Source organism: Vidua chalybeata, chromosome 4, assembly GCF_026979565.1.
Source record: "Vidua chalybeata isolate OUT-0048 chromosome 4, bVidCha1 merged haplotype, whole genome shotgun sequence".
NCBI classification, from domain to species: Eukaryota; Metazoa; Chordata; class Aves; order Passeriformes; family Viduidae; genus Vidua; species Vidua chalybeata.
The window spans coordinates 47,046,294-47,073,694 of record NC_071533.1 but is presented as its reverse complement, the minus strand read 5'-3'; the positions used below and the strand labels follow the sequence as shown (position 1 = coordinate 47,073,694).

At 43.7% G+C, this 27,401-nt stretch overlaps 2 protein-coding genes and 1 long non-coding RNA gene across 4 annotated transcripts in view; 2 read left to right on the top strand and 1 right to left on the bottom strand.

The window, feature by feature from the left end:
- The window catches only part of SLAIN2 (SLAIN motif family member 2), a 34,743-nt gene extending 25,957 nt beyond the window's left edge, over positions 1-8,786 (top strand). For both annotated transcript variants that reach the window (XM_053941846.1, XM_053941847.1), the window contains 2 exons: positions 4,086-4,395; positions 6,129-8,786. In XM_053941846.1, coding sequence (XP_053797821.1) covers positions 4,086-4,395; positions 6,129-6,195 — 377 coding nt within the window. In that variant the 3' untranslated portion in view covers positions 6,196-8,786. The remainder of the gene's footprint in view (positions 1-4,085; positions 4,396-6,128) is intronic.
- On the bottom strand, positions 383-24,388 carry LOC128787592 (uncharacterized). The gene is made up of 4 exons (XR_008430748.1): positions 24,266-24,388; positions 10,609-10,644; positions 740-835; positions 383-634 (listed from the first exon to the last, which is right to left on the bottom strand). It is a non-coding gene; the product is annotated as an uncharacterized LOC128787592 (long non-coding RNA).
- On the top strand, positions 24,389-27,289 carry SLC10A4 (solute carrier family 10 member 4). The gene is made up of 3 exons (XM_053941848.1): positions 24,389-25,037; positions 25,433-25,643; positions 26,311-27,289. The coding sequence occupies exons 1-3, from the start codon at positions 24,409-24,411 to the stop codon at positions 26,824-26,826; spliced, it is 1,356 nt and encodes a 451-aa protein (XP_053797823.1). The 5' UTR covers positions 24,389-24,408; the 3' UTR covers positions 26,827-27,289.
- The last annotated feature ends 112 nt before the right edge of the window (positions 27,290-27,401 follow it).

The window sequence follows — 27,401 nt, the reverse complement described above, 5'->3', positions numbered from 1 at the left end:
TTTAAATAGCAAAATGCAGTTTTTAAAGAAGTTGTAAAAATACTCATACAGTCCTTTGTGCTGGGAACAAAAGCTAACAAATTTGTCCTTGAAAAGATGATTGTAGACTATCAATTTATTTTGCATGTACTTGGGCTTTCTCTTTTCCTCACAAAACCAGAAGGTTAATCCCAACATAGATGAATTAAGGTTTTTTGACTCACGGAATTAGAGACTCTTGTATATAATATTCCAGTTCGCTAATGGCTGATCTTGACTTTTTTTTTTTTTTTTAATGCCATGAAATATTGAGTCTCTAATACAAATAGACAGTTTTATCTGATTTTTAATCAGCTCTGGCAGCCTTGTGTGTGACACTGCCTCAGTTTCGCAGTTAAGGTAAACAATGATTCTGGTTTTAAGCATAATTGGTCTGTTGTCTATTACAATCAAGAAGATCTCATTTTAAAGATCATATTACACTTGAGACTAATTCATAAGCTTGTAGATGCTAGAATCCTTTAAGTGTTGTGAGAGTCATGGGTGCAGGCATGAGGGGCTGACAGAAAGTATGTGTTTTTCTTGGGGCTTTAACACTGCCAACTCCTTAGAGTCATCTTCACGCCATTCAGAAAGTTGTAGTCAAGTATGATGCCTGTGAAACAGATTCACATGTCTGAAGAGGAAGTCTCTTAACAGTTTTCATACTTCATACCAGATAAAGTTCTCACAATATTCTGCTTTGCATAAGACCACCCACCATCACTATTCCTCTGCCGAACTTTGTTTGCTTTCTTTCCAGTTGTCCATGCCCTCCTCGGGATGTCTGGAACACTTATTAGGTCAATGGCTGAACCTAATGTAGGAATGTACAGAAAATTAGTTTTTCTTTGAGTTTATATTATTTGTAAAAATTTATTAAACCTTAGAGAATGAGGAACAGAGCACATTGCACTGCCAGTTACATATTCCAGTTTATGGCTGTTGTCATTCCTTACTGCAAATGAGGACCCTTTCAGTTACTTGCTTTGTCTTTTTCAGTTATTTGCTATTTTGTAGTCCTTAATGTGTTGGTTTTCTTTCTTCTGATCTGAGATCCTCATGAGTATAGAAGTATTTAACAGTAATGAAGCAAGACTTTCAGAAAAATTAATAACTGAGCAAGAATTGATTTTAGCTTCTTAAAATACTGTTCATTGCATAGCTTGACACCTTTCACACACATGTTGGCTTTTTTCTACCACTTTGTGGTAACATCTCCCCAGCACCTTCTCTTCTCCAGGCTGAAGACCTCCACCTCTTTCCAGATAGAGGAGACATACTCATCCATGCTCTGTACCTGCTCCAACAGGTCCACATCTTTACTGTACTGCGATGACAGATCAGTTTATTGATTCTGATAGTTATACCTCATCTGTTCTTTCATATTGGGCTGATTCATCTCATCATAATGGTTGTGATTTAACAACTGCATTAGAATTTAATCTGTTTTCAAGTTGGTGTGCAGCAGCTGGCCTTGGAGTGCAAGCCAAATAAGTTTGCAGCTTCACAGCACCCTACTTTGCCACATGGAGATCTCGTGCTCCGTGCTCACAATCCAGGACAGAATCCAGAGAGGGTAGGACATTTAAATGTCATAACTGCACCATGCCTTTTAATTTTCCTTTTTTCTTTTTTTTTCTTTTTCTTTTTTTTTTTTTTTTTTTGGCTGCCAGATGTTCTAATTGTAGCTGTTTCTAGTTTACTTTATAAGGAGATTGAGTTGGGTAAAGTTATTAAGTGCTACCCTTACATGTTTACATGTTTTCGTTAAACATGAATCAGCTAAATACTATACATGGTTACACCATAGTTACCAAATAGTCTGTGAGGCAGTACCTCAGTCTTTGTGATCCTGTCTTACAGATAGGCCAAATTGACAATAATGAATATCCAAAACTGCTCTGAGACCAAATTCTTTATCTGTAGAACAGAACTATTAGGCAGTTTGCCAGACTGCATCATGTGGGCTGCTCTGGAAGACAATTCATTCCTTTATGCACAAGAATGAATGTAGCTCTCAGCAATGTCTGCAGTGCTGTGCTGACAGGAAATGTTTTATCAATTGACAGCTCAAGTTTGCAGCATGGCAAAATATGGCCAGCAGAAGGTTAAAGAGGATGGAGAAGACTGATTTACTGGATCCTTACTTCTGCTGGGAATGCGAGAAGCTTTCTTCTGTTGCAACTTTTTGTTGCTTATATTCTGTACCTAAAAACCTTTTCCCTGTTGTGCCTGTAAGAGGCCCAGAGCTGTATTCAGTTTTTATACACTGGCATTGCTCTGTTGGTAGCTGTTAACATGGTGCTGTGTTTGCGTTCCAAGCATTGTAATGAGGAGGTCGGTGATAAAAGCTGCCAGTATTTACACTGTAGAGTCACTTGGAAATTCTGCAGATTTGATTGCATCGATGTTAACAGGCGAGGTCATGTTTTAAAACTTATACATAATCTCTCTTAGTCCTAGGAGCACTTGGATGCTCTTCTTGTCCAGTCATTCTGTTGGTAATGCTTTCCTTAATCCATACTCTGGCTTGATGCCAGCTTTTATTTTAAGGTTTTTTACTTAATCTCCCTGCCACTTAGCAACTGTCATGTGTTTTTGACCTCTCTGTCACCTTTTCTTGTCAGCTTTTCCCATGAGTGACTTCATGCTGTGTTTGATATTGCTGTCAGGGGAAAGGCCCCCTTGGGTAATCCAGAAAGGAATCAAATCCAATTCACATCTGTAATGAGGTACATATTAATCTTCCTAGACATCCCCTATAAGAAACGGCTTCAGAATACAATCTCAAAATTACCAATTCCTCTGTACCCCATTTAGGATGCTACATTCCTGCATTACCCATCTCCTTTCTCACTCCTCACGTTCTTATGGATCTACCTTGAAAATGATAATAAAAGCTGTGTTAAGGACCTGCTTCTTTATGCACAACATCTTTCAAAAACGATGCAACTTTGATCTCAGCATAAAACATTTATTTAGTAGAGGAAAGAAGAGTAAATTTAGTAAATGTAAACATGTTTTTGTTACATGATTGATTTGCTCATTCTGTGTTGACTCTTACTGATGCACCCTAATAAGTTTGAAAAGCTGGTGAAATTTCATTCCATTACTAAGATAATGGGTTAGTTTAACTATTCTGTTCAGTGATAAATTATGCATAATTTATAAATATTCCTCATAGTCGTGAAGAATTATGCTTAAGGTTTGGCATTATCAAAGGACTATTGAATAGTCTGTCTTACTAACCTATCCCAAAAAGGACTTGATAACAAAACCTTGCATACTAACTCAGGTACAAAGCACTAGAAAACAGGTATTAGTTTTACTGATAATTTAGGTAATGTTTGTAAGAAGAGGAAGGCTATAAATTGTTAAGAGTTCTCTGGTTTAAGTTTCATAGCAACACCTCAAACTCTTTGTGTTGGGCGTTGGCTGATGTCATCCTTAATCCAAATTACAGCATTATACCAGTTACTAGGAAGAAAATTAAGTAACCCAGCTGAAATCAGGAGAGCTAACCCCATCTTTTTTTTTTTCCATCTGCCAGAAAATGTGGGATGTAACTATAACTTCAGATGAATTCTAATTCAGTGGTTAAAAAGAACAGCGTAAAAGAAACACCAAGATGCTCTGCACTCAAAATTTCATCATTGAAGACTAATACAGACTTTGAATTTGTTTAAAGCCTGTGTCACACTAGAATACTGTATTCTTCAACATGTTCTTTCACGGATCGGAATTAAGTTCATGTTTCTGAAGCAGTTAAATTTCTTCTTAAGCCTTCTTCTCTGTTTTGCCTTAACTGATACAACAGTTATAGCCTCATTAGGACTACTTACAAATACAGATAAATATTTGTAGTCAGCAAAGAGGGCATTAGAGTTATGATATCAAAAACACATGACAAAGAGGACATCTGAATTCCTGTTTCTCATTGCTGCTTGATTGGCTGTATTCCATTATACATTCCATATTGTTTGTATAATCACATAAAGTAATTTCCAGTTTTTAATTTCAGTACTATTGTAATGTAAACTGAAAGTAATTTCTGTATTTTCCAGTACCTTCTTCGAGTAAATTCCGCTCGCCTGCGGCACCGTCTCCCTTAGCTCTCCGACAGCCAGTGAAAGCGTTCAGTGCCCATGGGCCGGGCTCGGTCGCCTCTCCAGAAGCCGCACAGCTCACGCACAGTAGTTCTTCACCAGGGCCTCTTGCAGCCCAGAGCTCAGGCTTGCCAAGCCCTGCCAGCAGTATTAACAGTACTACTCTTACCAGACCAGCAGGGATGAGGAGTGGTTTGCCCAGACCCAGTGCCCCTTCCACAGGGGGCATCCCAGTGCCTCGTAGCAAACTTGCACAGCCTGTTCGCAGGTGAGTCCCTGACAGGTAGTCTTAGGTTGAAGTTTTCAAAATTAATTTTGTTCACTGTGTATTTGTGCTGCTTCTTCTTGCAATTGTTATTTTGATCTTAAGGTTTTCAGAACAGAAGTGGAGACCTCCATGTGAAGTATTTCCAAAATAGTTTTGAATCCAAAGTGAGAGATAAAAGGTTCTTTAATGAGAGAGTGAAGGTGAATGACTGAAAGTGAAATCGGTAATGGAAGATACTGAACTAAGTAAATAAAATCTTAGTCTGGGCTGAGAAGGCAGCAAGAATTTGTCTGTATGTGGTAAAAAGTTACCAAAATGTAGCTGGCAAGTGAAAATTCACTTGTGTGAGTGACACGTGTGTGAGTGACACATTCCGAAGTCAGAACTGCTTGCCTCCATAACTCAAGCAAAAGTACCATGGTGAGAGTAGTTTCTCTCCTTGGGCAGCTGGAAACTTCTAGAAGGAAGATGCACCAAGACATCTGTAGTATTTGCTAAACTTAATGTAAAAATCACTCCAGTTAACCCACAGGATGAAACAGAATTTTTAGCTTAAACGTAACTGTGCTAGCACCCAACTATTGGAAGTTGCTTGATGTCAGTGTCTTTTCGAAAACTACTGCAAGAGAGACTGAGTATTAACTGTGAATGTCAGTTTTCACTGAAGGTGTTAAGTGGAAGCTGACATAAGGAAGCAGTCATCCATAAAAAATATTAAGAATCTCCTTAAACGGAAGGGAAAAACAATTGGTCTCTAGTACTGTAAAAAAGATGAAATGGTAGTAAACAGCACAGTGGAAAAGTTCTGTTCTGAAGTGAGTGCTAGCCAGGGGAATGATAAGCAACTGTCACAGCACTGACTTTTGTGATTAAAGCCTGCACTGGTCAGCAGTACAGAACTCTGTGTAATAAAAAGCAGTTGTTTTGCCAGGAGTTTGCTAATAGTAGTGAAGTGTGGTTGTCCCAATCACAGCTTGTCTTAAGAAAAGTGTTTCACTTACTAAACTTTTTTTTTTTTAACTGACTTTTAATTTTTCTTTTTTTTTTTTAAGTTTGCATTTATAGGGCAAAGGGAAACAGCCCCAGCTTGCACCACAGGAGGTTTAGATTAGGTAACAAGCGAGATCTCTTCACCAAAAGGGTTGTCAAACATTGGAACAGGCTGGCCAGGGAAGTGGTGGAGTCATCATCCCTGGAGAGACCTAAAAGATGTGTAGATGTGGTATTTTGAGACATGGTCTTGTGGTGGCCTTTGCAGTGCTGAGTTAATGGGTGGACTTGATGTTCTTACAGGTCTTTTCCAGCCTAAACAATTCCCTGCTTCTATAATGTGGACTCTGTACACAGTGCAATAATCTAGTTTCTGTGAATGTCAGATTTTGATGTAAGCAAAATGCAATACTCTAAAAGAGGACTCGTCTGTTTATATACATCACTGAAAAATGGCCCATTTTAGGTGGAAGCCGATTAAGTTTGCATTTTTACAGAGTATAATAGCAATAAGTTTTCTGTCTATTTATTTATTTAGGCTTTTTCCTGGCGTGGTAGTTGCAACACAAGAAACCTAAAACTGAAAATACTCTAGGGTTTATCTTAAGTAAACTGTATTGCAGAGAAGTAAGTGAATGAAGTGTGTATTTCAGTTATTTATAAAATGTTTAAATTCTTATGTATTGTAGATAGAGACTTCAAGAGTTATTTATGAAACTGAAAAACATCTCATTTCATTTTAGATCATTACCCACTCCCAAGACATATGGCAACGTGAAAGATGAGAGCTGGAAAGATGGCTGCTACTGATCTGCACAGCTCAATGCAGAGTTCCAGTGCTCATGGATACTTCCTCACCAGGCGAAAAGACAGCTTGATTAAACAAACTGTTCAGATGTGACTCTTGGAATTTGTAAAAATTCCAAACCTCTCTGTCTCTAATTAGCACAAACTGGCAGAGATTATTATAAAGCAGCACTTTAATGACATCTAACATCAGATGTTTGGTGGTCATACAATCACTTCTACATTAAATTGCTATCAGTTCTGGGGGCTTTTTTATTGCTTGCTAAAAATGTTATCAATATGAGCATTTATGAGAGTGGCCAATGTCGGGGCAAAAATGAATGAATGCCAAAGAAATGCCCATCTTGAAAAACAGCAAGGATAACTACCAACATACATTATCCAAAACTTCATTTTCAGCCTGTTTTAACTCAGCAGAAAGATTGGTGAATATGTACTATTGAAACAAGGCTACATGAATCAGAGCTAATGTTCTGATTGTAGACTGCTACAGTGTTAGGGAAATGTTGCTTTTAACAATTGTATGAGATCCCTGGGATCAACTGGGACTGGATCCATCCTTCAGTACTGCAGGAAGAATCAGCAGTTACCCTGGAGGATTAGGCAGAACAGGGAGTTGTAGCCATGACTTCTGTTGCATTAAAAGGTTTGAATGCAGCAGACACACGCAATGCAATAGTATAGATTGCATCTTTCCTATGTTGATTTATTGGCTTTACCTAACTCTATGTTTGATTGCCAGAAGGGCTTAGTATCAGTTGTACAGTCTTTCTAACCTTAAATTCCTGGCTCAGGAAAGATGGCCTTCACTATTGTAGCCACATTTTTAACACATTGGCTTGCTATTTGGGAAAAAAAAATTTATAGCAGGTTTCCTTGCAAAAGAAAGAGCAAGTGATAATTTTGATATGTTCTAATACCATACCACTATTCATGCAGCCTGCAGCAACTGTAAATGCTGATAGTTAAGGAGAAGGAAACACAACTATGCACTTGTAACATACAAATTTTAAGGAAATGAGTTACTCTTGATGCCAAATGATATTCATTTAGGTGATGTTCCATGGTATGAGGGAGTTTTCTGTATCCTATTTTTTTACTTTCATCCATTTCTTAAATTGGTTTATTTTAAATTGTAAATATTTTTACAGAAGATATTGCCCATGTAAGTGTGTTTAAATATGTACTTTGCCTTACATATGTGTATCTTACATTACTGGTAACTGAGTATGAAACCTGCTATGTCTGTTTACAAGCTATTAAACTCCTCTGGTGGCTCTGACTTACAATAATGCATTTTGCTCTGAACAACTGATATATTTAGCATTGAACCATTGTTTTCTGTTTTGGAAGACATCATGCAAAAATCTGTAGCTAAAGTTGTATTGAGTGGGACTAGTTAAGTGGAAGGGATTTTGTTTGAAGGTTTTTCAGTATTTTGGATGTACAGTTGATGAAGTAAGAGAATGTGAATGGTATATCCTTTGTGCAATGACTGACAAGCACTACAAGTCGGATTGGACGGTAGGTAGCCTTCAACCCCATTAGTAACTGAGTTTGGGACTGCTGGTGTATTTTGCTCCCACCACTAAGAGGATAACTAATCCTGAAATTCTAGTACTTGAATTTTAGGCCAACATTAACATATTCCTGGATGAAAAGCCATGCAATACTACTTGACTTGGAAGAAACCAAATAGGAAGGAGTGAAGACTAACTTGCAACTTAAACTACTCAAGCAGGCTCTGGGTTGATGGGTGACTTCACACACCAGACCAAGATCTGTGCTAAGACTTCAAAGTTAGTGTGTCAAATATACTGTAAGTGTCAGATTTCAGCAGAAACCACCTTTCACCAGTACAGAGCAGTACATACCACTAATCTAGCCTTGAGTCACCTGCAGGTACAGGGAATGGATGTGTCTCACAGCACTGTTCAGCAGAAAACAGGAGTAGATCAAATGTGCATATTCTCAGTAAAGCCTGAATTTTAATATTTCAGCATTGTACAAATCAATGCTTCAGTCTTCACTGAAGAAAGGGGAATTTAAATGGATGGATTTTATCAAACTTCACTTGACCTACAAATTTTGAAAGTCAGTTTAGGTGACAATATTGGGGGTTTTACCATGGCTGCATCAAACTTGTGTACGTTTCCTTAAGTTAAGTAATTCATCGCTTGGGTAAATTCAGCTTGAGTTTTATAGGGATTTTTTTCTCTGCTATTCTCCCCAAAATACAGCAAATTACTTCCTGAGAAGACAGACTGTTTACTAGAGAAAGCCTTTGTGCATTACCAGTTCATTGATATCAGGAAATCATGGGGCTCTGTGTTTAGAGATTTACTGCAGAATTGTGGAAATATGGATTTGATAAAATAGTGCCTATGATTTACTTAACTTATGTTTGATATAGTAGTAAAGGTTTTCTGAATGTGGATTACTTTTTGTGCCAACAGCTTGGAATTGATGTATGTGTGTAGGCAGAAGGATTTATTCTGCTCCCAAAGTTATTTAATTTTTTTTTGTGTTTGAATGTTTTTGTAAGTGTTAAAAGTGTAAAAAAAATATATATAAAATATTCTTACCACAAAATACTTCCTGGATCCTTATTTTTACAACAAAGTGTTTTTAAAACCTTTTAGAAGTTTAGAGGATATTATTTTATGGGGTTTTTTTGTCTGGTTGGTTGGGTTGTTTTTCAGGAGCTGTATTCCCTTTTCTAGAGGTTACCAGTATTGGTTTCTGCCCACTGTAATTCATGAACTGAGTACAACACTCTATTTGGGTGAAATCTGTGATTTCATTGACAGACAGAAGTGGACTTGTGCCTCTGCTCTGGAAGGACCCTGCATAGTTCAGACTTACATGAAAAACTGTATTCTGAATTTTCATCCAGAGTGACTGGAGTATAAGGCAGTTTGAAGTCTACAAGCCTGCCTTTCCATTTTTCAGGATTTAAACTCACTTAAGACCACCACATGAAACAAAATAATTCTGGAATTTATGCAGAAAACTGAGCCATGTAAAAGTGTACCTACTAAGCCCTCTTGGAACTGATAAGTACACATTTTATCTACCTTCTACATGAATGCCTCCATCTTTGGCTCACATACAAGCAAGTAGTTTTGAACTTGGTATTTTTCTGTAATCTGCATTTTGCTATAAAGCAATGGATTCAATAGTAATGTGAATACCATCTGTGTCTTATCTTGGTATTAATAAGAGCATGTTTAATTCTATTTGGTAGCCACTTCATATTAAATTTAACAAAATTTAAGCTGTAAAACTTCTAATCAATAATTTATCCCAGCATAATCCCCTATTTTGTAATTAAGCCAGTAGATTAAAATGTTTCCCCCTAGTTAACTGACTTATTTATGGAGAACTGGCTTCAGACCTGCTGCTTCTAAAAGTTACTGTCACTTTTTAGTCTGCAGTCAAGTACCATTTGCCCCACTCCTTCAGGAAAGCAGAACAGTGTCAAAATCTGGTAATTAATAGCCTTTTGCCCTTCTCTTTTAGTAGGTTTCTGTAACAAACTCTCCTATATTAAACTGTTGTTTATAATCAGTATCCTCACCGTACTGCAAGACTGAAAATTAGAAATAGTATTTTTCTGAGTTCTCATTCTGAGGGAAGGTGTGACAGCTCCTTTGGGTCCTCTTACATTTAATGTGCGTTCCCCTCTGGAAGCATGATTGCAGTGGTGAAGAAAAAAAAGTTATGAACATATAAGGGAGCAGAAGGCTGAAAATGCTTATGCTGCTGGTCTTGAGATGGCTGCAGAGTGCACAATTTAATAATTTAAAACTTACTTGTTTGTTTCTTGAAGTATTTGCATAAAAATGGGCATGGGATGTGACCATGTCAGCAGTATTGTCTACAGTTCTCCCTCTTTTGATTGGAACAGAACAAACTTTAGATTTAATGTTTACTTTTTAACTCAAACAGGCAATATGTGAGGTTGCTTTGATTTAAGAAACAAATCAGAAACCCCACCTGCTCCTGACTTGCATTTATGCCTCTGTGCAGTCTGAGTCTGACACCTACAGGCAGCCTGTCTGTGCTCACTGTACAGCTTCTGCAGGGTGAGGCTGGGATTTGGCTGCTCTCAGGAGCATCCGTGTTTTACACACAACTGCCCAGTCAAGACAATGCTTTTGGCTATAAGAGTTAAAGGAGCAAATTCCACCTGACTCACTCTCCACAAGATTTTTTTACAACTGTTTCCAGCTGTGATACCACACAGGGTTGTTCTGTGTCATTGTCCCTTTGCACTAAATGATAAATTCTGTTGGGACCACGTTAAGCACTTAGAAGGACACAAAACATAACTGTAGTGATTAAGCTGATTTGTAGCTCCTAAGCATTGATTTAAAGAATTTAAAGGAATAGATAGCAAAAATTACTTCTTACCAGCAAAGTAATTTTTCAACTTGGTGCATCATCCACCTGTTAGAAATTGAATTTTTAAAAAAATTAGATTTGAAAACTGGAATGCCTGAGATGTCAATGCAGTGTGGCACTCTCAGGGGACAGAAGTATACTGTATCTTTCACCAGACTAAACAAAAGAAGATACTTATATTGTAATCTGAGCTTCTGTCAGCAGCAGCATAAGCAGATAGAATCACATGGTTGGAAAAGTCTTCTGAAATCATCAAATTCAACCAACCAAGTCCCATGTCCAGTCTTTCCTTCAGCTCTCTGATTCTACCACGTCCCTGGGCAGTGTGTTCCAATGTCTAATGACCCCTTCTGTGAAGAAAACTCTTATGTCCAAACGCAACTTCCCCTGGCTCATCTTGGGGCTATGTTCTCTTGTCACTGACTGACTGAGAGAAGAGAGCAATCCCCACCTGGCTACAACCTCCTTTCAGGCACTTGTAGACAGAGAGAAGGTCTCCCCTGAGCCTCCTTTTCTCCAGGCTAAACACCCCCAGCTGCTCCTTGTGCTAAAACTAGAACACAAGAACTAGAGCTCTAGACTCTTCACCAGCTTCATTGCTCTGAAAGCAACAAAAATAATGTAAATCCATTTTCTTTTGAAAATAGTTTTAATAACTTAAACAGTAAATACAGTAAATAATAGTTTTAATAACTAGCAACAGTAAAGCTTAAAAGACTTTAAAAGAGAAGGCATGTGATGCCTTCTCCCCTTCCTCACTGTTTTGAAATTATCCCTGAAAGCTTCCTTCCATTGGCACTGCAGTATGGGAGACTCAAGACAATACACCTGTTGGGGTGGGTGGGATATGCCTTACTGAGAAGGTGAATTTGTGGTACATCCCCAGCGCCACAATGCACACAATACAGACTATATATTCTTTTCCATTCTGCTCTTTTCCATTCTCTTTGCCATGATTTTCTTCGGACTTGGAAAATTGCAACCTTTCACAGCCCTGCTATGACAGGCTGATTAAACACCTCACTAGTGCAAACAGCTTGGACTAATGTCAGACAAACTACTGGCCCCCCCACCCAGCACATGATCTCCAGAAGCCTGATACCAGCTACCTCCACTCTCCTCCAGCAGCAAGGCTAGGTTTTTTCATGGAAACTCTCTACACAGTATCAGGAAGGTGAATAAAGACACTTCTGTTCCACATTGTTCCCCACCTTTGCCCTGCCCAAGAGAAAAAGGTGCTTATGTAATGTGGGAGTAGGTCATCAGTGACTTGACTTGGGACTCTCTGGGGCCTTGGCTGCTTAAAGCCACAAATGTGATCAGGAAATAGCTGGGGTGTGATGTGTTGATGGTGGAAGAGTGGTCAGGGTAGGGGCCTGACATGCAGAGCTTTTCCCAGTCTTCTGCTCTTCCCAGGTGCCTGCCTTGGGCACTGACACATCAGCTGCTGGGCTGGACAGGGGGCCCCTGCTCTGACACCAGCATCACTGCCCTGAAACTCCCAGCAGTCTCCTCCTTTTCTCTTACAGCGCTCTTCCTAAGTTGTTTCTCTTCAGACACTATCAGCAAACAAAACTGCACAACCCATTTCAAAAGCTTAGTTATCCAACTGATCCTTACTTGCCTTTCACTCAGCAGAGTTAACACTGCTGTGCAAATTTTACAGCTGCTGCTGTGCTGCACATGAGTGCCAAAATGCTGCCAGGAGAAAGTAATGCTGGACCAAGCTCTGGGTTACAGTGAGTTTGGTTCCTGTTCAGAGCAGAGGGTAAGGCCAAATGTCCTCTGGCTTACTGAACCCAATACATGCCAAATTTAAGGCAGACTAAGTGTTCTTGTTCAAAGTTGATTATCTTAATGATGAGCAGCAGGACAGAGTATTGTGCCATTGTAATTTTTTCTTTGTCACTCTCCTCCTTTAAAAATAAAAACTTTATTGAAGCACTTGCTACCATTTTGAGTCCCCTCACAAAGAAAAAGAAAAGAGAGGGAGATCAGGCAAACCCTTTGCTATTCATGCTCTGCCTCAGCTCCTTAGCCTTGTCTTTCTGAGCTCCACAGTGGTCCATTTACCCCTACATTTATTCACCCAACTACTGAGCCCAGGGCAGGGTTCTATTGTTTCTGTTCATCTGTTCCCCACCAGGCTACCGCAGACACAGAAAACTGCTGTTAATGCCGCTTGAAGTGACCCGTATTCAAAGGACTCATGAAAACCTTGTCCTGATTCTCAGCCCTTTAAAACCATGCCTACACGTCAGAGACAGCAATGTGGTATCACCGCCATCACACAGCCTCAGGAAAGCAGCCCGGAGCATCCCCCTCCATCCGCGGGCAGCTTTGCTGGCAGGAACCGGCGGCTCCTGAGGCACAGGCTGCCCTGCCGGCACACGCAGCACCTGCAGCGGGGGCACGGCCGCCGCCCGAAGCTCCTCGCTGAGGGCGCGGCTGCACTGCCATAGCAGCCATCGAGAACGCCAGGCATGGCAGCTGCTGGGCCAGCACTGCTAGTTCAGTGCACACAGACCTCCTGAATGCCTGTGGCCTCAAAGAGTGGGCTACAGAAGACCCTCAGCTGGTTCCCTGCCCTGCCATACACTCCCGAGGACGCTTGCTTATTTTCTTGAGGCTTAGTCCATCATCACTGAAATCACTCCCAGGCTTCCTGACTCAAGTGCTGGGAGCGAGGGGCAGGTGGCTCCTATTTAGAGGAAGGGGCAGCCAGTCAGTTCATATCTGGTCTGATACAGCAGGGTAAGTTAAGAACAGAAATTTGGTTTACCTCAGTTTATAAACCCAAATGTCAGAGAGCAGATAATATCTATTGTAAATGTCAGAGTGAAGGGAAATTTATTTTCCCTTTAAAAGAACATCAACAAAGATTCAGTGCCTATTGATGCTGCCATTCACACAGGCTCAGCATGAATGGTGGGGCCTATGTATGCAAACATACTGGAGAAATATTAGAGGGACATGCTTAAAATCACAGATCTGGTAAAGTACCCAAGCCCAGCTCAGCCTTCCTCAGCAGTAACATAGTTTTTGGCAACACAAGGCTCTGATAAAGTCTGGCAAATTCAGACTACCTTTACCAGAGCAGAACAGAGGAATTTGATATATAGTGGACTTCTCACCTTTACAATTTATCCCCATGTGAAAATTTGCCCAGGGGACCGAAATACAATTCTCTGCAGGTCCCTGCACCCAGCCACCAGTGCCAGCTCTCCTGCCCAGTGGTCCACTGTCAGTGGAAGAAATGGAAAATTCCATTTACTATCATAGTTGAGACAGCCATGACACACAGAGTGTCATCATATAATTTCAAAAAACTTCAACCCATACAGATAACAAGACACCACTTCAGAAGGCATCAAGCATGTTTCCTTCTTGTTCTTTAGCCCAACCTTTTACACCTCTCATATTCATGCACTGCACCTGTGTGCCCTCTGTTCCCTTGGGTGGTTGGTCAGTAACCTGGGCACTCCATGGCTCATTGCTGTCAGTGCTGCCCACCTGCTTCTCACAGCTGTGCCCACTGGGGATGAGGCTCAGCCACAGCCCCACTCCCAATTAGCACAAACAGTGTACCTACAATTTACAAAGTCACTTCACAACTTACGCTCAAGACTTACTACACTGTAGTAGGCTCTACTGATTTTGTACCATATTTCCCCACCTTCACACAGGTACAACATCAGTTTAAGACTCCTTTCCCCAGCTGAAGTGCCTCAATGGCAGAACTGAAGTACAAAAATAGGTGTTTCTTGTTAAGGAGCTCCAACCATGTAGCCTATTCAAGGCCTTGACTCAGCCCATCTCCCCTGCTCTTTGCTCAGGCCATTTCCCTGTGCTGCCCTCCACCCTGAAATCTCTCAACTGTTTTCATTAGCAGATTCTATCTGTGTGCCCTCACTTTCTGCATTCTTCTCATTATCGAGATAATGAAATAACGTTAATTACCAAAACAAGTCACTGAAATCTGCCTACTAGAAACCTTCTTTCAAAATTTGAAATGTACTCTACCACTGGTAGGTTACATTTATAACCCATTTATGCACTCTTTTTAGCCCTTCTATTTTTCTGTCTTTTTTGCCTTTTATTACTCTGTTAAATAGTGCAGGGTTTTCTTTTTGCTCTTTGCTTCCTACCCAGGACTCTTCAGACACTAGAGGGTGATCTTGCCTTCACTGTGCTTTTTCATCCCAAGTTTGATCTAGTTCAGCTTCAATTCAAGACATTGTCCTGAGATTTCACTGAATTGTCCACAAGGTCCTGAATGTCATTAACAGCTGCATTTATGCCAGGAAAGCCCTAGTCTGAGGGAGGATGAAGCCATACACAGCAGGCCATAAAAACCACCTCTTGAAGAGTCTGAAACACCCCCATTAAACTTTTTACTCAGTGTCATGTAGATTTAAACCTCCTTAAATTGTTCAGGATTTCAGAAGTATTTTCCTACTGGTCTGGGTTTTTCCAGCTAAATGTGTGGTGCTGTGTGGTGACACAGCAACATCTCAAGACTGTGGGATGTACAAAGGCTTGTGTTTAGCTACTCAGAGATGGCATGCATTACACAAGATATACAGCCCTCCTCTTCTTGCTGTGGCAGTTAGCACAGCACTCAAGTACAGCCTACCCCCAGAGCAGCCCCTCTGAGCAAGCCAAGTGCAGCACTGAGCCACCAATTCCCATTGGCATGGCTGTGAAATCACTGGAGGGGTTGGGAGTCTGCGTTGCACCAGGACTGCTTCTGCTTTGAGGCAACAGCAGTGCCTGCAAATTGATGCTGTTACTACTCTGCAACAGGGAGCATGGGTCAGTCTCCTTTTCTGCAGAGCTTGGCTTCTCAGAGTTTCCAGATTTGGGCATCTGATCCAAGATATTTTCTGGGAAGAGCTCAGGTTGACATGCCTTTTTGCACAAGCAACAGTGAAATTTGCACTCATATATTAGTGCTTCCTATGCTGGTTGGCCAACGGCTCTTACTGTTTGTTATGCCCTCAAAATTAAATTTTTGGTTACTTAAGGTCTTTCTAAAATCTTCTTCTGAGTTCTCAGACAGTATCTTTCATTATCTAATAAAGGCCAGGATCACTGCCAAAAATGTCTTGAATGTCAAAAGGCCTGGGATGCTAACAGTGAGTGCCAGCATGCTGCAGGGACATGGAGCAGCCACAATCTATGAAACAGCCTCTCCACTTGAAGGGAAAATATGCTTGGACACCTTTCCTTTGCTACTGAATCAAAGGGTTTAAAGAATCCCTTACAATGAATTGCTGCTTGCTGGAGGAACCCAGCATCATCCTCCCTGTAGAGTCTCTCTAGGAGCAGGATTCGTGTGTCTGTAGAGACTGGAGGTGATTGCTCACTGCTTATGGCAGGGCCTAAGGAGGGTCTCAGCAATACCACTCAAACACTTCAAGAAGCTACAAGTGAAAATAGATTCTGTGGATGTTTGGCAGTGGTAGAGAAACAGAATTTTTTTGTCATGAGGGATCACACTGTCCATGCTGCCTCCTCAGGAGTATGGCACCTGTTGGAGCTTAATGCACTTGTCACCAGTGTGCAGCTTTGCCACTATCTCTAGCGTGATCTTATGCAAATTAATCACTCCCATGTATAACTTCTCCCTCTGTACATAAGCATGACAATGTAATGACCCTGCATCTTTGCACTTGATATTAATAAACTCTTTGGGGACAGGGGAAGGTCCCTTCCCTAGCTGGTTTTGCATTAGCATCTTGCATTTGGGACCTGGATTTGTTTAGACTTCCTGGTATTAGCTTGAAGCAACTTGTTTTCCAAGAATGAGTTTCTGTATTTCCATGGGATGTGGTGACTCTGTCATCTCCTGTCCATTCCCAGCTCCTATCCTGAACAGAGCTCCCTTGCCTGGAGGGGTTTGGGCCGGGTTTGTTTGGGTGGACTTTCCCTCATGGGCATGGGGTTACTGCATGGTACTGCTCACAGCTGGGTGGAAACACTGAGCACTGACACCTTACAGATGTCTGTGGGCAGCTACTCCTTTGGTCCCTGTTGGCTCTGATTTCAGCAGCAAGAATCTCCTACTGAAGCTTCCTCAGCATTTAGATTACCCATGTACCTATGGCTAACATTTAGAAATTACATGCTTTAAACGGTATGTATAAAAGAAATGTTATATATTTATCTTATTTTAGTAATTGATATATTTTATTATCTCAAAATTAATTTAATATTTATGGTGGCCCTTTTGTGTATGTTTATTCCAATCTTTTATTTTTTCTTTAATTCTTTCAGCCTGAAACAAGGGGCTGACCTCTTTTTATTCCTTCTGCCGACTATCCAATCCAAAACAGCTCTGTCCAAGGCTCGTTCTCTGGCAGGCAGGATGCAAGATGCTGCCAGCTTAATAACATTTGCAAGCAGTTCAGTACACAGACTTCATTTCTGGGCTGTGAACCGCACCTGACGTCTCCAGCTTGGGCAGATGCCTGTGATCCCGAAGGTGCTGCCAGCAGCTCCAGCTGCAAGCACAGTTACACCCCAGAGATGCGGGGTTTTATTGGTACCTGCAGGTGTCACCGCAGAGGATAAAGGGCATTTGCACAAGGTACCAGGCAGCAGGTAAGCAGGGCCAGGAGGAGCTGTGCCACCCCGAAGCGAAGGCAGCAGCTGCAGTCACGCTGCCGCAGAGATGTTTGCCTGACCTTTCCCGGGAGATCGCTGCTGCCTGCCCGGACTATCCGCCTTCAGCACCACCGCTTTTATTGGCCCCATCACTATCTAATCCGAATGTCTCCTACAGCAGCTTAAACCCATCGTGTTTCTGAGGAGTTGTGAGTCTATAAGAAGAGATTACTCTCAGCTAGTGGTAGAATGGACAAACCCAGGCAGGAACAAATATTCCCCTGGCTTCATACCCAGTATTTCTGCTTAGGCATCGCAAAAAGGAAATAAAATATCTTGGTGATGAAGACATTCATACTTTCATCTCTCTGGAAAATCAACAAATATACAAAGCCCAGAGTACACCTGCCTCAGCTGCAATGACATACAGGCTCTACTGATACCGTGGTTTATTAAAAAATGTTCTGCTTCATCACAGTTTTAAAAATGCACATAACACTGTGTCAAGGCTATTTTCATAGGATTAATATCCAACATTAGCTAAGACAAGTATTAAGAGATGTCTATTACATTTAAGATTAATTTCTCTCCATTTCCCTGACATTTTTTTCTAGACAGCTCAAGAGTTAATTTAGGTAATGGTGCACCTATTTTGAAGGGCTTGCTTATATCAGCATTACTGATACTTATTTTTCATATTTGGTAAAATTTGGCAGCAGGACAAGAAGCATTTTTATTCTATGGTTATGCTAGCACAAAACAGCTTTAGTCCACATCCAGGCACCTTCGATTCCAAGATACAAATGGCTGGTAACTGAGTGCAAAGATATTTAAAGATATTTTTTGTGTGTAACCTGAGATACAGAATATTGATGCTATTAACTCTTATCATTCCCATGGGTCTCACCATTAACATTCCTTTTAATGCAGAGAAAGCTTTGGCAGGTGAGTGATGTAATTTTTCTTTTGGGTGTCTTTAATTAAATGAATACTCTATGAAGCAACTGCTGCTGTAGATGATATTAAATACATTTATTTATACTTTTTTGACAACTAAATAAAATCTGTGGGACAATATCTTGGTGACATTTACTCTCATCTGTTTGTTGTTTTTTTTTTTTTTTTTTGCAAAACTTAAACAATAGATTGTATAGGCACTAAACCACACCTGTGTGATCTACCTCCACATTACCTCTCTTGATTTATGCCCCTAACACCAGGTTCCTACAGCGCAAATTAAAAGGGGGCTGGGACCCTCAGCAGGTGATGGATGCCAAGTAAACCCAGCTGGACCTGGACCTGCAACTGCACATCCATCCTGAAGCCCCACCATTTACCAGGCTGTGCACATCCCATCGTCACTGTGCTCTCCAGCCTTGATGGCACCGCTGTCCTTCACAGCCATCAGGGTCCCCCACACTACAGCATGCTCCCCCACACCATCAGTGAAGATGCTGAGCAGGCTGTTTGTGACACTCTTGGGGAGGTCAGTCAGAGCTCTGACATCTAAGACATGCCTGTTTCTAAAGTCCTATGAACACCTGCCTGTGAGAACCTGTGCCTGCAGTGCAAAATACCACTGACTTTTAAATCTGAATCCAGTGCTTTCAGAGTCATCCTCATCTCACCTCCTTGTCCCCATCTGATGGGGCAGGATGCTAATTTTGGCTCTTCTGGACCAATGCATGCATTAGTCATCAGGTCATTTATTACGACTTTTCATCTTAATTCTGATAATACTCTAACTCAAGAAAAAGATCAAATGACAACAAAAGGGAATAGTGAATGAGGCAGAATCCTTTCTTATTTGAATCTGGGTAAAGGTACCTCACACAAAGGCATTTACTTGCTTAAAGAAAAACTTGCTGCTAGTAATTGTTTTACAGTTGTAGGGATACAACTGCCTAAACAACTCACTGTCAGCAGTCAATTTACAAAATTATCCTTCAGTGATTCCCTGATTTCATCTCTTTTCATGGACCAGAAGACCTTTTCTAATGGGATGGCTGGCAAAAGGCCTCTTCATTTAGAAGGCAGATCACACAGCCTTATACCCTTAGTTCTAATTATGAAGTACTGGAACATTGCGACCTGAGGGATGATGCATTTACTTGTTGATTAATTGTTTCAGACATCTTAAAAATAAACGTGGGGGGACACCAAGTGCAACAGGAGGATTTTATCTTAATAATTTCTGCCCTTTACTGCTAACCCAGAGCTTCAGTGAAAGGATCTGTTCCCATATGTCAGAGACTGAACACACAGGGGGGACACGAAGGAGACTGCCCAGCCAGGTAACAGGGCTTATGCTTGTTTCCCTTCCACATCACTTCAATTTAATAAAATCTCAGAGGCTCTAAGTTGCTTCGTAGAGAGCACTGCTCCCAAGGCAGGCACAAATACAGAGCAGGACTGGACTGAAACAGGCATCATTAGGAAGAGGAATCCATGAGAAAAGGAGGACAGCACTCCCATGAACAGAGAAATCACAAAGACAGCAGAGGAGAGGCAGAGGCAGCGCAGCAAAGGAAGGTGCCTGGATGCCTTTGTCACCTCAGCCAGGAGAAGGCAAGGATGATTTGAGGGGATCTCACCTGTAAGAGGAGACAACAGGGACGCAGCAATGACTGCTGCTGAAGAGAAGAGAGGAAGGCACATTTATCTAATTTTCTGCACCCTGAAATTCAGGCCCTGGGATGGGTCGAAGATGCTGGCCATGGAATAAAAGATGTTGATTATTGTGGAGATTTACCAAGCGGGATTGAGCAGCAGCACCTAGCTAAGGACAGGACAGAGGAGACTTGAAGATAAATAAGCTCAGGATGAGATGAAACAGTGCTGCAACGGGGCCAGGTGGCATGTTGAACAGTAGCAGAAAAGCCTGGGAGGCAGGAAAGGCAGATCTATCCTAGTGCTTCTGCACTACAGACATCTGCAGGAGCAATGAACTAGCAGGAAACCCACAACTCTTGTGTATTCTCCACCTACATGGTGCAACTGCAGCCTTTGTGTGACACACAAGGAGCTTGGGGCAGGAGCAATGTTGATCAATCGGCACCTCCTCACCAAAGCAGTTTCTGCCTGTGTCTGGCTGGGGAGGTTTCTTGGGAAAAACTTAATTGCACAGGTCTCAATGCTTCATCTTATTTCCAAAATGTATTTTCTCACCTGTTTAGTGATCAAACAACATAACAACAACATCCCAAACAACAGAATTTCTTTAAAAAGGAAAAAGTCACTTTTCTGCTAAGATCTTACAGTTGCTGGCTTTGTGAGGGTGGGCAATGGGTGGGAGTGACAAAAGGTGCAAAGTCCCCTGGGTGCTGCTGCTCTTGAGAGACAGAGTGGGAGACAGGTCCTAGTTCAGCAAAGGACCAGGTGACACATCCTTCCTAGCACAAAGATAACCACGGAAGAACAAGCAAAAGCACTAATATCTCTGCACAATTAGGGTCCAATTCCTAACTCTCCTAAGACACAGAAATAAGTGTTCTGGATCTACATGATAAATAAGATCAAGCTCACACATTTCATGGAGTTTACCACAAAATTACCTTAAAATGCATATAGGAGATCACACAATACACGATAAAGGAATATTTTAATTCAAGGCTACAGCAAAGACTTTTCTTTTTCCCATGGTAAATGATTATTTCCCTATTAAGTCTTTAATTTTATTTCTATCCATAGCCTAAGTGCATAGCAAGTAAGGTAGAAATGAAGGGATTGTACATCCCCTGGAAATCAGAAACTACTCCTGCTAGGTCTCACCTGAACATCACTTTCACAGCAGTATTTTGTCCCAGCATCTTTAGTAGCACCACCACCTTAGGGTGCTGACTGAAAGCTTTCCATCCTCCAGGACTATCCTTCAGAGGTCTCTCTTCCTCTGCAAACACCCAGCACAACTCCACAAATCAGCTGGCACGGACGTGCAGAGAGGCAGAACATGACTTATGGGAGGGTGACGCCACTTCCCCCAGACCCAGGCACAGCCGAGGCAGGAGGAGCAGGGAGCTGAAATGGATATTAGGCTGAAATGGGAAGTGCAGGAAAAGAAGGGGTGACCAGCCTTTGCTTTCTTCCCCAGCCCCATTGGCTGCTTTTATGGAGTGCTCATAACTACAGCATGCTGTAGTGCATGTTGAAGTACAACATGTTTGGGATTTAGGCTTTCTAGTTCAAGACTCTGATTAATCCTTAACTCACCTGGGACTTGCAAACCAACCCTTGTTGCTTGTGGCTCTAGAGCCTGCAGAGCGATAGGCACACACCAAACCTCCTCTTGCTCCCCAAATTCAGCTCAGTGGACAACACCCACAGCAACTTCCCTTGGGAGTCACCAAGAGGAAACATAGACACAATGACTGCAATTTTGCAGTAGTCCTGGGCTATGCCAAATGCTTTTAATCTCTGTCAGGAGAAGCAAGTGATTGAAACATCATACAGCGTGCTGAAGTAGTGACTGAGTAAACAGCAAGGTTTCTTTGCTCATTCCTTACAGTACTATCAGAATTCCTGACTAGTTTATCCTCTATTTTTCACTTTTGATTCTAGTTGAATAAAGTGAAGGCACAAAAATCCTGTTACAAAGCAGCAAACAAAATTCCTTGGTTTTGAGAGACTTCTGCCTCTCCAGACTGGTTTATACCACAAGTGCTTTTCTGTAGAAATCCACCCTCTTCTAGGATTATTGTAAGGCAATATTTTTAATAAAAGTTACAAACTACAACAAGTTGATGTTTCAGTGGTCCTTTTCCTCCTTCTTCTTTGTTCTTGCTAACTCTTATCCTTTTATCTATTTTTTCAACAGAAGGACTAACAAGGAATAATTGAAAATGCTGTATGATCAGGTTTACTTGCCAAGTCTTTTTATACTCAAATATTCAATTTGTAGCTTCCAGTAATAGCAGGGTAGGCAGTATCCTTTCTCCTGCCCTCCACAAAAGAAAGCAGAAAGGAATTATCCATGGATTTAGATACATTGAGGTGTTCACTACGTGTCAGCTGGCTGCCTCACAGCCAGATCCTGCAAAACTACTCAGCATCACTCCAGACTCCAGACTGTGCTTTCATTACGACATATCAGAAAAGCCTGCAGCAGGTTAGAGACAAGAACCACGCTCAGCAGCAGGTACAACGTTTTTTCATTCTAAATGCTGCATGTGAAAATATGCCGGGTGTCCACTTGGAGTGGAGGTACTTTGTGGATAGACAATTTGCAAAACCAATCGGCTGGGTTCAGACTTGGCTTTCCCTGAAGGCAGCTTCACTGCTCATGTTTAAATCAAGCATTTAATTTTAATTTTAGCTGATCAATTGTAAGAAAAAATCTTAAGAGGTCTTGATTTGTTGCAATGCATTAATGGCATTTCCCCACTATAGTTGTGTCCCTTGAAACTGAAGTTTATGCTGACTGGGTGGGCTCTGAAAGAGCCTGTATCTGCTTCCAGGAATACTGGACTCCTCCTGTAACTGCTTGCACCATAGGTGCCACACATTATGATATAAAAATATCTTCCTGTGACCAGCCCTGCTGCAGTGAGGAGTTTGGGGAGTGGCAGTCAGAGATAAAGCAGAAGGCCTGGTTATGCCCTTCCCACCTGCTCAATAAGCAGCCACCTTGTGCTCACACAGTGGATCCATCCTGGGTCTGCCCACAGTGATCCCTGGTCAGCCACACCACAGGGAACCACTGGGACATTTTTTACGAACCAGGGAGGATATGATAAGAGAATGACCTGCATGTTGCAAAGCAAAGTACTGGCTACATGACAGATGGAATAAGATATAACAGTGGTAAGACTTTATGAAACACAATAAATACACTGCAAGCACTTTTCTGTTTATGCAAACCAGAAAATTAAATCCAGAGGATGCTGTTGGCTCAAAAAGCCAACCAGATCCTGAGCTCCCCTCCTCCAGAGGCCAAAAATATGAATGAACTAAAGCAATCCAGATCCTATTTGGTTGTTCAGCTCTGATGACTCATCTTCCCTGAGCTCTTCTTAGGCTAATGACAAGGAAACAAACACAGGCAGAACAGTATTGAACTTGACATCATTTTGGCAAAGTTGCTTTTCCAGGATTTTGTCACCAGGTATTACTTGCACTTCTTATGTTACCTGTGCCCCAAGAAAGAACCAAAGGTTTAATAAGCGAACCATCTGTTTTTCTTTCAAGTCACTAATATTTTCTACTTGAGTCCTAGAACAGCCTAAAATTTTACCCAAGTTTGCTGTTTGATGGAGCTAAAAGCAAGCAGCCAGCCATGGAAGCTCCTGTAGGCTCTCTTCTTAAATCCAGTGTGCCCTCCTTCAGCTGTGACCCGAAATGCTCCATGCAGAAATAGAGCCACACACGAAGTGCAGAAGCCAAGGGGGAGCCCCTGGGGATGCTCTGTCCTGAATCACCAACCCTCACACAGGAGTGGTAATGTGAAGTGGTGGCTGTGACCCGTCTAAACCCTGTGGGTGTACAAGGGAAAGAGTTACATTCCTAAGACAAGGGCAATAGTAGTGCCAAGAGTGAGAGTCACTGAGGCATCTCCTGCCCTCTGAAGTTGCCCTCCTCTCTCAGGAACTCCTGCCGTTGTGAGTCCATTTGGGCATTCTATACAGCACTTTACTTCTGAAGGAACAGAGTGACACACAATTATTAAATGAAATGCAAATGTTGTAAGCACAATTTTATGACTGAAAACAGTCTAATCGCCCTTGGATGTGATTTTTGGGTGACAGGCTATGTGTCTTACCCTGGTTTGAATATCTGTGTGCCTGCGAGCTTGCCTGCTTCCTTCACGTGTACTGACTACCCTTTAAAAGCTATCACCTCTCCTGACAAGTTTCTGGGTCCCCACCAGCAGAAAGTGGTGCCTTCTCGACCTCATCCTTCTTCACACATTCCAAAACCTTCATATCAACAGCAACTTGCCTGGAGGGGGAATGAGCTTGGCAGTCCCTCAGCAGAGGGGTCTAGCTGCCCACTCACATCGCGTGACACTGCGACGCTAATTGACCTCTTTGTAATGCCGACGCCAAAGTAAATCCTCTGATACCTCAGGTCCTCCGCTGGAAAGGTCGGGCCCTGCTGGCTCCAGAAGAGGATGCCGGGGGTCGCACCGGAGAGGGGGATGCAGCCGCGAACCCGCCGCCGCCTGCGTTTCCCTCCGCCGGGGCCGGGCGGCGCTGGCGGCCGGCAATGACCGCCGTCGAGGCGGTGGCGAGACACCGCCCACGCCGGGGGTGGCCCCGCGTGGGTCCGGGGACCGCGGCCGCTGCGCATCAGCAGCGCCCAGAGATCCGAGCGGAGCCGGGGAGGGATGCGGGCACCGCCACCCGCCCGGGCGAGACCTCACCGCGTCCCGCACTGACGGCCGCCCCGCCGCCCGCGCTCTCCTCCGGGGCTTGGCGGGGAGCGGCGGCTCCCGGGGCCGCGCAGCCCATGGCCAGCTCCGCGCAGCCCCCGGCGGCGGCGGGGGGCGGCGGCCCCGACGGCGGGTCTCTGGCGGGGGGCGGCGAGACCTTCGGGGACCGCTCCCTCAGCCAGGGCCTGAGCGTGCTGGTGGGGCTGGGGCTCTGCGTGACCATGCTGGGGCTGGGCTGCGCCGTGGAGTTGGGGCAGCTGGGGCACCAGCTCCGGCGGCCCGTAGGGCTGCTGCTGGCGCTGCTGGGGCAATTCGTGGCCATGCCACTGCTGGCCTTTCTCCTCGCCCTCATCTTCGCCCTAGACGAGGTGGCGGCCGTGGCTGTACTGCTGTGCGGCTGCTGCCCCGGAGGCAACCTCTCCAACCTCATGTCGGTGCTCGTCGACGGGGATATGAATCTGAGGTAGGTGCCCCGCTACCCCTCGCCCCCAGCCGGCCGGGGAGCTGCGGCAGCCCCGGGAGGCGGGGAGGGTTCGCTGGACATCTGCCGCCGGTGGCGCCGGGACGGGCGGGCGGGCGGGCACTGCGCGCTGGGAATCGCCAGCACTGCTCTCCTGCCTCTCCCGTGGAGGATCTTACTCCTGCCTCCTTCCCTAAAAAGCCTGCGTGCCCGCGCCCTGGCGGGAGCAGGGTAGGGGGTGTAGGATGGAGAGGGAAGAGAGGACAGCAAGCGAGCACTTGCCGTGAGAAGTGCCCGGCCGACTGCAGAACCCGCTTCCAGAGGGGATGGAGCTTTCCAGGGCTTCCCCCCGGCCGGGCGCGCGGTGATGGAGCATTTCTTTGGTTCCCCCGGCGCAGCATTATCATGACGGCCTCCTCCACGCTGCTGGCCCTGTTCCTGATGCCCCTCTGCCTCTGGATCTACAGCCGCCACTGGATCAACACGGCCGTGGTGCAGCTGCTGCCCCTGGGGGCGGTAAGCCTGACGCTGGGCAGCACCCTGCTGCCCATCGGCCTGGGGGTGCTCATCCGCTACCGGCACCCCCGCGCCGCCGACCTCCTGGTCAAGGTAGGCACGGCGCCCGGAGAGGAGGAGGGTGGCCACGCCGCGGGGAATGACCGGGGGTGGCACCGGGGACGGGGAGCCGACGGCAGTAAGCTTTCTGGTCTCTCCAAACCGGTGTTGGTCTCACACAGGCATATTCAACTACTTAGGTGGAATATAAAGACTTGTAGTCTTGAAATAAAACGGTGGGACAGAGGAAACAAGGGAAAGGGCGGGTTACCCCCTATCGCAGCATACAGCAGCGAGGGCAGCATGATGCTCTACCCCGGCAGGCATCCTGGACTCTGTAGCAGAGGCATTCTGTGACATCCTGCTTTCTCCCCACTCTTGCTGCACCCAGGTCAGGCAAAACCAACCTGCAGGCACAGCCACACTTCTTTAAAACATGCAACTAAATTAGCTTAATTGAGAAAGGAAGAATGAGGCACAAGTCCTGACTTTTTTTCCCAGCAAGTCATCCCAAAGCAAAATGATGGAGGGTGACCTCAGCCCGTTCCTTTCCCGGGATATGATCAAACACCACCAAAATCCCAGGCCAGGAGCACACCTGGGAAGGGCAGTGCAACCATGTTTTGCCGTTTAGATTCTTTAGCAAGCCTCTACCTGCTATGCTTATCCTTTCAAAATAATAGCCCTCATGTTGTTTATCAATGTCTGTATCTGTTGCCAGATTTCCCTGTGGTCCCTCTTGGTGACTCTGGTGGTCCTGTTCATCCTGACTGGGACCATGCTGGGCCCAGATCTGTTGGCACAGATTCCTGCGTCTGTCTACGCCATTGCAGTGCTGATGCCTCTGGCAGGGTACGCCTTGGGATATGGCTTAGCCACCATCTTTAAAATGCCCCCACACTGCAGGAGAACAGTATCTTTGGAAACAGGGTGTCAAAACGTCCAGCTCTGCACTGCCATCCTAAAACTCACCTTCTCCCCGGAGCTCATAGGGAGCATGTACATGTTTCCCTTGCTTTATGCACTTTTTCAGTCAGCAGAAGCGGGACTGTTTGTGCTGGCATACAAGATGTATGGAAAAGACAGCTACAAGCAAGATACCCTTGGTGAAGAGGAAGACACAGATATTTCCTACAAGAAACTGAAGGAAGAGGAGGTAGCTGATACTTCATATGGCACAGTGACCACAGAGGAGCACAACTCCATTCAGATGGAGCCGACTCAGACGGCGCTTTAGGCAGGACAAAGAGGTAACTCCCAGAGACGTGAATGTGTGTTGTGCTTGCAACCAGGCTGGGGCTGTGCTCGCTGCTGTGCAAGCGGAGCTGCCCAGCCTCTATTGTTTCTCCAGCTACTCCCATTGTACAAGGTGATATGTGTTTATTATCATGACAGTTCTACTTCCTCAAAAGTAAACGTGAAAAAAAAAAAAAAGAAAAAAAAAGAAAAAATAAAGAAAAAGCATCGCTGCGACACAAACCAGTAACTGTAAAACTTCATGCAAGGAGGCTGCTGCCTGACTGAGTGCAGCAGGAATGGGTACAAAGAAGAAACAGTGTTCTACAGAGTCAACACCAACTCACTGTCAGTTGAGATGACAGGAAAAACCACGTCGCATGTGTATCTCTGTGCCTCCCACCTGCTGTAAAAGCATTGTTCTCATTGTTGTCACCACAAATACATGGCGAAGCCGAATCAAACCCGTGTTCTCCGCTGTTTACTCCCTTGGATGCAATTAAGAGCCGCGCTACCTGGTCCAGCTGGGGAGCTGTGAGGGGGGTGGGGAATGGCCCAAGGCCGCGCACCAGGTGG